The sequence below is a fragment of the Palaemon carinicauda genome, chromosome 13, assembly GCF_036898095.1.
Source record: "Palaemon carinicauda isolate YSFRI2023 chromosome 13, ASM3689809v2, whole genome shotgun sequence".
In the NCBI taxonomy this organism is placed as follows: Eukaryota; Metazoa; Arthropoda; class Malacostraca; order Decapoda; family Palaemonidae; genus Palaemon; species Palaemon carinicauda.
The window spans coordinates 139,075,620-139,087,439 of NC_090737.1; the positions used below are offsets into that span (position 1 = coordinate 139,075,620).

At 34.9% G+C, this 11,820-nt stretch overlaps 1 protein-coding gene across 1 annotated transcript in view; it reads right to left on the reverse strand.

The window, feature by feature from the left end:
- Positions 1-11,820, reverse strand: part of LOC137651846 (afadin-like) — a 42,776-nt gene that overhangs the window by 17,661 nt on the left and 13,295 nt on the right. The window contains exons 2-4 of the mRNA XM_068385066.1: positions 11,385-11,512; positions 5,558-5,605; positions 3,405-3,588 (exon numbers count right to left, since the gene is read on the reverse strand). Of these exons, the coding sequence (XP_068241167.1) occupies positions 3,405-3,588; positions 5,558-5,605; positions 11,385-11,512 (360 nt within the window). The remainder of the gene's footprint in view (positions 1-3,404; positions 3,589-5,557; positions 5,606-11,384; positions 11,513-11,820) is intronic.

Below are 11,820 nucleotides of genomic sequence, written 5' to 3' on the forward strand. Positions count from 1 at the left end.
TCAACAGCAAGAATATTCTCATTGGGCTGAGAATCTTGCAAGACCTGACCACACCAGTCAGGTCTTCTACCCTTGGGGGCTATGACTGGCTGTCAAAGAGCCTCCAGTCGGAAATATGGTACAAGCAATCTGTGTGTGAGAGAGAGAGAGAGAGAGAGAGAGAGAGAGAGAGAGAGAGAGAGAGAGAGAGAGAGAGAGAGAGAGAGAGAGAGAGAGAGTGTCCTCAGATTTTGATTTGAAGGACCATGAGTCACACAAGAAACAGAGGATTGGCCTATCTCCCTATATCTTCTGTAATCCATAAAAAGTCTGGACTTCAGGTTCTGGCAAGGCGTATTACCTCCGTACGCATTCATGAGCATCCACATATATTGCCAAGTTTACTCAAACGTTTGACCCAATATCCATATCTGAAGTTTTATTCCAGCTGTTACCAAGTTGTGGAATGATCTTCCTAATCGGGTAGTTGAATCAGTAGAACTTCAAAAGTTCAAAGTTGGAGCAAATGTTTTTATGTTGACCAGGCTTACACGAGTCTTTTTATTGTATATATATGACATATCTGTTTTTGACGTTAATAGTTTATATAGGATATATCTGTTTTGACGCTGCTACTGTTTTTAGAATGATATATTGTTAATTTATTCTCATCATTTATTTATTTCCTTTCCTCACTGGGCTATTTTTCCCTGTTGGAGCCCTTGGGCTTATAGGTAGTAGGTTGGCCAGGGCACCAGCCACCCGTTGAGATACTACCGCTAGAGAGTTATGGGGTCTTTTGACTGGCCAGACAGTGCTACATTGGATCCTCCTCTCTGGTTACGGTTCATTTTCCCTTTGCCTACATACACACTGAATAGTCTGGCATATTCTTTACATATTCTCCTCTATCCTCATACACCTGACAACACAGATTACCAAACAATTCTTCATCACCCAAGGGGTTAACTACTGCACTGTAATTATTCAGTGCCACTTTCCTCTTGGTAAGGGTAGAAGAGACTCTTTAGCTATGGTAAGCAGCTCTTCTAGGAGAAGGACACTCCAAAATCAAACCACTGTTCTCTAGTCTTGGGTAGTGCCATAGCCTCTGTACCATGGCCTTTCACTGTCTTGGGTTAGAGTTCTCTTGCTTGAGGGTACACTCGAGCACACTCTCCTATCTTATTTCTCTTCCTCTTGTTTTGTTAAAGTTTTTATAGTTTATATAGGAGATATTTATTGTTGTTACTCTTCTTAGAATATTTTATTTTCCTTTTTTCCTTTCCGCACTGAGCTATTTTCCCTGTTGGAGCCCCTGGGCTTATAGCATACTGCTTTTCCAACTAGGGTTGTAGCTTAGTAAGTAATAATAATAATAATAATAATATAGCATCTTGCTTTTTCAACTAGGGTTGTAGCTTGAGAAGTAATAATAATAATAATAATAATACTTTGATAATTGATCAGTTTGATCGCTTTAAGGGTACAGTATTCCTTTTACAGTGTGCCTTGCATGGCATACTGCAGGTGGTACTCAAGTTCTCTGCCGCATCTCTGGGACCAGCAGCTTTGCTTACTACATTTTCTTTTTACCAATACCCTTTTTATTCTGACCTAGTTGACCAGCTTATTAAAATTTCACTTTTCTTCATTCTCTACCACTCATTTCAGAATAAAAATTTTCTAGCGAGTTTTATAATCCTCAAAATGTAGCTAAGATATCACTAAGCTACCTTATAAGGTGATGATAAAAATTCAAAGAATGTCATGAAACCTTGGATATCGGTGACTGGGGGTGCTACTGATTGGGGAAATATTGTCTACTCTCAAATTGTCTTGTTTCCTCTTGCCTTGTCTATCATCTACAGAGAAAAGAAATTATGTTTTGCATGATTTAAGAAAGTAATTTACGTCATTATCAGAGTAATTTCAAGTACAGGATGATATTTCATTACCCACCTCAAAATTTCTTGGAGTTTTCCCCTGCCATGCTAAGTGAATATCTTGTGGTTCATCTGGAATGCCCAAAATTATTAACCACTTCCACAAACGGTATCATGAGCAGAATCCTCCCAACCATTACACATCTAGCTGTACAACAATATCACCATGACCAGATTTATCCTACACGACTTCAATTTTCCCCACAAGTTAATTTTTACATTATATTCTCCTTTAATTAATAGTGTTTTCATGAAATTTATTCCCTTGAATCTTTCTCAAGATATGTACTCCCTGCCTAGACTTTCATCTGAGCTAGGTCTTCATATATGACATTTCATGAGTCTCTTGGCATACCTACTGGCCTTAGTAGATATTCTTGGTCTAACTTTCACTTCTGATTCTAGAACAAAAGCTTTGCACCACCCTTTGGATGGATGGATGTATGGAATTTTTGTCATAATGCCCAGCGTCCCGGCTCGGCATTGGGGCCAGGAGGCATTCAGGATTGGGATTGAAGCCAGGAATCCTTTAAACTCTGGATTGGATCCAGAGGTCTTTTAATGTCAACACCCTTTTCAGGGTGTAGAATAAGAGGATCAACACAATCAAACCATAAAATCATACAACAAATAGATAATAATTTTGATTTCATTCAACCTGTTACTGCAAAGAAACTTGCCAACTCAATACAAGCTAACAAAATGAAATGCACACTGACTGGTCCTATTACTAGTAATGTGACTCACTCCGAGAAATTAAATAATAAATTAGAAAGACTCATACGAAATAGTACATGGAACAATTTAGGATTGGAAAATAACGTTTTGAATTTATCGAACCGTCTAATTAGCAGAGTACTTTGCCTGTAGAATACTGTACAGTGACATGACCTGTACAATAGGACACTAACCTGCCATTGGTTTGTCATACTAAGATGTACACTACAGTACATCCAATAAAAATGCATACGGGCCACAAGTACTATTGTATCTTACCGAGTATGTGGCGCAGTAGTTTATAGCTTCTTACCAATTACTGCTAAAGGGTTTCATCCCTTGGTTAGGGGGAGGGTGTTTGTTGAAGGTAAGGAGAATGGGAAGTTTGAAATTTTAAGATTTCCCATATCAGACTCAACTGGACCGAGCTTCTGGACAGAAAGCATTATGAACATCAGGTGAGTACAGTATATACAGTTTATAGAAACAAAAAGTTAAAAGTTAAAGTTGCGGGTTTTAGGTCTCCACTCAGACGATCTACATCATTCTGCTCAGGCGACCATAAGCCAGCAGGGACTATCACTAGCTCCCAGGCGCCACCCTGGGGAGTAACCCCCGGTAGGAGGTCTCACACTCCAGGACGCGAACTCGGGACCTCTGAAACAGAAGCCCACGGCGCTACCAACCTAGCTATCCGGGGTACAAATAAGTAATTTTATTAAAAGTCTGTTAATTTCTCTAGGGTTAAGTCTCCAAAATTACCTGTATATAACTTTTCAGCCACCGATGCGTCCGTTTCGTTCGTCTCATTTGCACGGCGCATTTTCTCGGCCTTTTTTAATTCCTTCTTTTCTCGTTTGGACAGCTTTCGCGTGAAGGGCTGCTCTCTCGTAGGGACGGGAGTGGTCGGATGAGGTGGTAGCGTATGAACTACTGCAGGATTACCCTGGAAATAAAAAAAAGAGAAAATCCAATATCATCTTAAGACCCCAAAAAACAGAGCAATTTACTTATACTGAAAATCTCCAAAGGACAGGATATCCAAATCATGCTATAAAATATCTGAAATGGGAGAGTTGTAAATAGACTACTATATGACTATTTAAAATTCAAGGAAAAAAAGAGAGGAAAAATGAAATTAGCACCAATGAAATAAATGAAATTCTAAACATTACACATTCATTCAACAAAAAGTCTCTGGCATACATACACCATTTGATCTGGTTTTGTTCAAAAAATAATTATCAAAATATTCAAGAATACATAATATCAGTTCCCCAACTAATGTATTAATCTTATTATACTACTCGCACCCTTTAATAATACATATTTAAAGCAAATGCTGACTATAATATACTCTTAATATTGATCGTTCATACATGTCTCTCTTTACTGTAATATATAATTTTCCCCAGAAAAAAAAATCTGTTATATAAATAACAAATTCATACTGACTTACATAATAAAACTATCTTTGGTACATCAATGTTTTACCTTAATTCAAGATTCTATTTACAAAAACTCTACGAATCGCTCAAATAAATCATCATCATCATCATCAGCTCCTCCTACGCCTATTGACGCAAAGGGCCTCGGTTAGATTTCGCCAGTCTTCCCTGTCTTGAGCTTTTAAATCAATACTTCTACATCCATCATCTCATACCTCACGCTTCATAGTCCCCAGTCATTAGGCCTGGATCTTCCAACTATTCTAGTGCCTTGTCCATAACAATTTTTGTTATCAGATTTAGGTTGGCTATCGCAAGTCCAATCGAAATTATTCATTTTTTGTTAGATTCTAGTAGACTAACTTAAATATCCTATTATTGTCAGATTCAAATTTATGATAATTATTCACCGTCATCATTATCATCTCCTCCTACGCCTATAGACGCAAAGGGTCTCGGTTAGATTTTCCCAGTCGTCTCTATCTTGAGCTTTTAAACCATTACTTCTCCATTCATCATCTCATACTTCAAGCTTTGTACATTTACATAATTGTATCTTTTAAAACATATCTTATTAATCTAACTTACACAAAACACTTTTACAGAATTGGTATAATTAAGCATCCTTTGATTTCTGATATTTTGTAACTTATTTTGATTCAACCATGAAAGGAAAACCATTAACAATAGATGTTTTGTATTGTACTGTATATTGCTCAAAATAGGCTAAGAAAGGAAAGTGGTTACACATACATTACTTTGAATAAACAGAGAGAGAGAGAGAGAGAGAGAGAGAGAGAGAGAGAGAGAGAGGTGGAATGTTACTAGTGCCAGTATCAGATATGTATGTATATGTACATATATGTATATGCGCATATATAAGTATATATACACATACATACATACATACATATATGTATATGCGCATATATAGTATATATACACATACATACATACATACATATATGTATATGCACATATATATGTATATATACACATACATACATACATATATATATGTATATGCGCATATATATGTATATATACACATACATACATATATATATATATATATATATATATATATATATATATATACACATACATATATATATATATATATATATATATACATATATATATATATATATATATATATATATATTCACAAAATCCTGGAAAACACAGTTACTCAAAATGAAATTCCATAAACAATACTAAAAACAAGGCTACACAAAAAAAAATTACTACCCAAAACAAAAATCATCATAAATTCTAATATATATATATATATATATATATATATATATATATATATATATATATATATATATATATATATATATATATATATAACCCAGACACAACAAAATATAATACACATAAGCAGGCATTAGCTAGAATCACTTTCAATTAGTAAAAGAAAAAAAAAAAAGAATAAAAAGCAGAAATGCTGAGCCACATTACCTTGGAAACCTCTGGGTACGAGAGGAGCTCGCGAAAACTGTAGGAAGCCTGAAAGCCATCAGAGCACATTAAACTATGGACCGCCATTGGCATGCATACAAGCAATTGCAAATACCTGATTTTTTACAAGCAATTGTAAATATTTGACAAACAATTGCAAACACCTGATTTCTTTACAAGCAATTGTAAATAACATTTTACAGGCAATTGCAAACACGTGGTCTTTTACAATAGCAAATACCTGATTTTTTACAATTGCAAATACCTGATTTCTTTACAAGCAATTGTAAATACTAATTGCAAACACCTGGTCTTTTACAATTGCAAATACATGAATTTTTTACAATTGCAAATATCTGTTTCTCCCTTTTCTAAGTAATTGCAAATACCTGTTTTTTTTACAATTACAAACAGCAGGTTCTTTTACAATTGTAAATACCTGTTTTTTTTTTTCTAGCAATTGCAAATATTTGATTCTTTAATAAACAATGCAAATACCTGGCTTTTCAAATGCAATTGAAAATAACTGGGTTTATACAAGCAATTGTAAATACCTGATTCCTTGCCAGCAATTGTAAATACCATTTAACACACGACTGCAAAATCATGATTTTTTTTACAATTGCAAATACCTGTTTTTTTTTTACAAGCAGTTGCATATACATGATTTTTTACATTGCAAATATCTGTTTTTCTCTTTACAAGCAATTGCAAATAGATGATTTTTACAAACAATTGTAAATACCTGATTTTTTTACAATTGCAAAAGCCTGATTCTTTAAAATAGTAAAAGCCTTATTCTTTACAATTGCTAATAGCAGATTTTTTTACAAGCAATTGCAAATACCAAATTTTTACCAATTGCACATTCCTGATTTTTTTTACAATTGCAAATACCAGATTTTTTACATTTGCATATATCTGATTTTTTTTTTTACAAGCAATTGCAAATAATAGTTTTTTTTCAAGTGCAAAAATCTGTTTTTCTCTTTATAAGCAATTAAAGATACCTGGTTTTTACAATTGCAATTGCCTTGATCTTTATATATTGCAATTACTTGATTTTTTTTACAATTGCCAATGCCTGATTTTTTTTACAGTTGCAAATACAATATTTTTTGCAATTGCAATTACCTGTTTTTTTTACAAGCAATTGAAAATACTAGGTTTTTACAAGTAAAAATCCCTGATTTTTTACATTGTCAATACCCAATTTCTTTAAATTGTAAATACAGATTTTTACAAGCAATTGCAATAGCCTGATTGTTTACAAGAAATTGCAAATACCAGATTTATGCGATTGCAAATGCCCGATGTTTTTTTACAATTGCAAATACCTGATTTTTACATCCAATTGCAAATACTGGACTTTTAACAACTGAAAATTCCCAATTTGTTTTACAACTAATTACTAATACCCGATTGTAAATGCAGATTTTTTTTAAAGCAATTGCAAATACTGTATATTTTACAATTGCAATTACCCAATTTTTTACCAACAACTCTAACAATTATTTGCAAGCAATTGCAAATAATATGATTGTTTATAGGTAATTGCGAATACCCGTTTTACAAGCAATTGCAACTAACCTGATGTTTACAAGAAATTGCAAAAACCATGAATTTTAGAGGCAATTGCAAATAATCTGATTTTTTTTACACAATTGCAAAATAAGACTAATATTTAGAAGCAATTACAAATAACCTGATTTTTTCACAACTGCAAAAAAAAACCTGACTTTTTACAAGCAATTGCAAATAACCTGATTTTTTACTTTACACAACTAAAAATAACCTGATTTTTTCCCCTTTACTCAACTGCATAACCTGACTTTTTACAAGCAATTGCAAATAACCTGATTTTTTTTTTACACAATTAAAATTAACCTGATTTTCCCCCCTTTACTCAACTGCAAAACCTGATTTTTGCAGGCAATTGCAAATAACCTGATTTTTTTCTTTACACAACTAAAAATAACCTGTTTTTCCCCCCTTTACTCAACTGCAAAACCTGATTTTTGCAGGCAATTGCAAATAACCTGATTTTTTACACAACTGCAAAACCTTGATTTTTGCAAGCAATTACCAATAACCTGACTGTTTACAAGCAATTGCAAATACCCAGTTTTTTTTTCCAAAATCTCACTATACCCTCAAGATCTCTATTTCACGATGCATCACATCCTTAATAATTAAAACATTTCTAATCTATAAATGTTACTGGAATGTAAAATAAACTTCTAATCCTTCACATTCAGGTGGCACTAATGTTAATACTTCACTAAATATTAAATGCACGGACGCAAAAAAAATGCCATCTTTTAAAAACAATAAATAGAGCCATCTTTTAAAAACAATAAATAGAGCCATCTTTTAAAAACAATAAATAGAGCCATCTTTTAAAAACAATAAATAGAGCCATCTTTTAAAAACAATAAATATTAAGTGTGTTAAAAGCAAGATTCAAAATACAGATCACAAAGTGGTTAGTAAACACTGAAACTAAGCATGAGGCTCAATACTACACAGTACTCTTAGAAGCTTTATTCCAGCTGTGACCAAGTTGTGGAATGATCTTCCTTAATCGGGTAGTTGAATCGGTGGAACTTCTAAAAGTTCAAACTTGCATAAAATGTTTTTTTATGTTGAATAGATTAACATATGTATTTTTATAGTCTATCGAAATAACTGTTTTAATGTTAGTAATGTTTTCTAAAATATTTTATTTTAATTGTTCATTACTACTTATATCGTTTATTCATTTCCTTGTTTCCTTTCCTCACTGGGCTATTTTCCCCTGTTGGAGCCCTTGGGCTTATAGCATTTTGCTTTTCTAACTAGGGTTGTAGCTTAGCTAATAATAATAATAATAATAATAATAATCTGCGGAGATTCTATTTGCTCTTGGGTAGAGCAATTCACTTTAACCATTGAGAGAGAGAGAGAGAGAGAGAGAGAGAGAGAGAGAGAGAGAGAGAGAGAGAGAGAGAGAGAGAGAAATTCATCTGCTAAGCGTAAATTCCAAACATCATTGCTTTACATCGAATGAGAGAGAGAGAGAGAGAGAGAGAGAGAGAGAGAGAGAGAGAGAGAGAGAGAGAGAGAGTTACAATTATTTTGGATGTCTCAAAGACTTTAGTCCATCCGCGGAGACTCCATTTACTCCTGGGTAGAGCGATTTACCTAAGCATTTTGAGAGAGAGAGAGAGAGAGAGAGAGAGAGAGAGAGAGAGAGAGAGAGAGAGAGAGAGAGTTACAATTATTTTGGATGTCTCAAAGACTTTAGTCCATCCATTTACTCTTGGGTAGAGCGATTCACCTAGGCATTTTGAGGGAGGGAGAGAGAGAGAGAGAGAGAGAGAGAGAGAGAGAGAGAGAATAGGGGGGTGGGGGGAGTTCAAGGTCAACGAGTCCCGCACGGCAAAAGAATGCATCCAGTCAGGTTGGTAGGCACACAACAGAAGTCAACCATTCATTGGTAGGAAAAGAACAAATCTCTTCATAGAGAGGAAATTCTATTATTATTATTATTATTATTATTATTACTATTATTATTATTAATATTATTATTATTATTATTATACAGTAAATTTCTGTCAACGTTGTAGGTAACTGGTAAGAATAGAAATGGTCTTAGTTCTAAAATTTCTCATAGTTTATTTTCTTATTTCCTTTCCTCACCGGGCTATTTTTCCCTGTTGGAGCCCTTGGCCTTATAGCAACCTGCTTTTCCAACTAGGGTTGTAGCTTGGATAGTAATAATAATAATAATTAAAATGAAAACAATTATGATATAGGGTTCTTTTAAGAAATACTAAAAACGTTAGGTTAATGTCAGGAATAAAATGACAGGAAATTATTGTAGATATAAATATAGTGTTTTTGCATGAAATTCAACTGTATAACTAGACAGTGCACTGTATACAGTATACCTGGACAGAGCATTGTATAGACCTAGACAGTGTACTGTATATACCTAGACAGTGCACTCTATATACCTAGAGAGTGCAATTTATAGAACTAGACTGTATACGGTAGAGACATAGGCCGTGCAATGTATAGACATAGGCCGTGCCCTGTATAGACCTAAACAGTACATACAGTCCATAGAGTTAAACAGTGCACTGTATACTGTATACCTAGGCAGTGCACAGTAAATATTTAAACAGTGCATAGAGCTAAGCAGTGCACTGTACATCCCTAGACAATGTACTGTATACACCTAGACAAAGCAATGTATACACCTGAACAGTTCACGGTAAATACCTAAACAGTGCATAGAGCTAGACAATGCATTGAATATACCTAGACAGTGCACTGCAGTGCAAAGAGCTAGACAGTGCACTGAATATACCTAGACAGTGCACAGTATAGACCTAGACAATGCACTGTATAGACCTAGACAGTGCACAGTAAATACCTAAACAGTGCAGAGCTAGACAGTGCACTGAATATACCTAGACAGTGCACTGCAGTGCAAAGAGCTAGACAGTGCACTGAATATACCTAGACAGTGCACAGTATAGACCTAGACAATGCACTGTACATACCTAGACAGAGCACGGTATAGACCTATACAGTGCATTGTATATATCTAGACAGTGCAATGTATATACTTAGACAGTGCACTGTATAGACCTAGACAGTACAATGTATTTTCCTAGACAGTCCACAGTACAGACCTAGACAGTGCAATGTATATACCAGGACAGTGCACAGTAAATACCTAAACAGTGTATAGAGCTAGACAGTGTACAGTATAGACCTATACAGAGCAATGTATAGACCTAGACAGTGCACTGTATAGATCTAAACAGTGCATGGAGCTAGACAGTGCACTGTATAGATCTAAACAGTGCATGGAGCTAGACAGTGCACTGTATAGACCTAGACAATGCACAGCATAGCTCTAGGAAGTGAAATGTATATACCTAGACAGTGCATGGTAAATGCCTAAACCGTGCATAGAACTAGACAGTGCACAGTATAGACCTAGACAATACACAGTATAGCTCTAGGAAGTGAAATATATATACCTAGACAGTATAATAAATACCTAAACAGTGCATAGTGCTAGACATAGCACTGTATAGACCTAGACACTGTACGGTACAGACCTAGGCAGTGCAATGAGTATACCTAGCCTTTGCACTGTATATACCTAGACAGTGCATAGAGCTAGACAGTGCATTGAATACACATAGACAATGCAATGTACAGACCTGGACAGTGCACTGTATAGACCCAAACAGTGCATAGAGCTAGACAATGCACTGCATAGACCCAAACAGTGCATAGAGCTAGACAATGCACTGCATAGACCCAGAGTGGACAATGCAATGTATAGACCTAGACTTCGCACTGTATAAACCTAAGCAGTGCACAGAGCTAGACAATGCACTGTATACACTTAGACAATCCACAGTATAGACCTAGACAATGCACTGTATAGACCTAGACAATGCACTGTATAGACCTAGACAATGCACTGTATACACCTAGACAATGCACAATATAGACCTAGACAATGCACTGTATAGACCTAGACAATGCAGAGTATAGACCCAGAGTGGACAATGCAATGTATAGACCTAGACTTTGCACTGTATAGACCTAAGCAGTGCACAGAGCTAGACAATGCACTGTATACACCTAGACAATCCACAGCATAGACCTAAGCAGTGCACGGCATATACCTAGGCCGCGCCCGTCCCAACTGTATCTATTGTACCCACGTAAACCAACATCTCTCGCAATCGTCTTAAGCAAGTCCTACAGGATATTGCCTCGGTATCCTACAGGATACTGCCTCGGTGTCTCAACTCACCTCAGACGGGATCCCACTTAGATTATACAGGTCCATTCGGCGTAACAGGAACCTTCCTTCTCTGTCGTCCTTGTTCCAATTGAGTTGCACTAACAGGGGCTTCTCGTCCTCTGATAGACGGCGCTCATCTGGAAGAAAAGGATATTTTTTTTTCAATTGGGTTTATTGGCTTTTGTTTATTGAGTTGGTAGATTTGATGACTATAAAGATATGTTGGTAATGTTTATTTGTGCAGTTGTATTAGCCTGTTATGCTTCTCCATCGCCTAGATATATGTACGCAAAAACACTGTTATTAATGTTATGTTTATGTAATTATATGTAAAATATATATATATATATATATATATATATATATATATATATATATATATATATATATATATATACATATATATATATATATATATATATATATATATATATATATAATATAT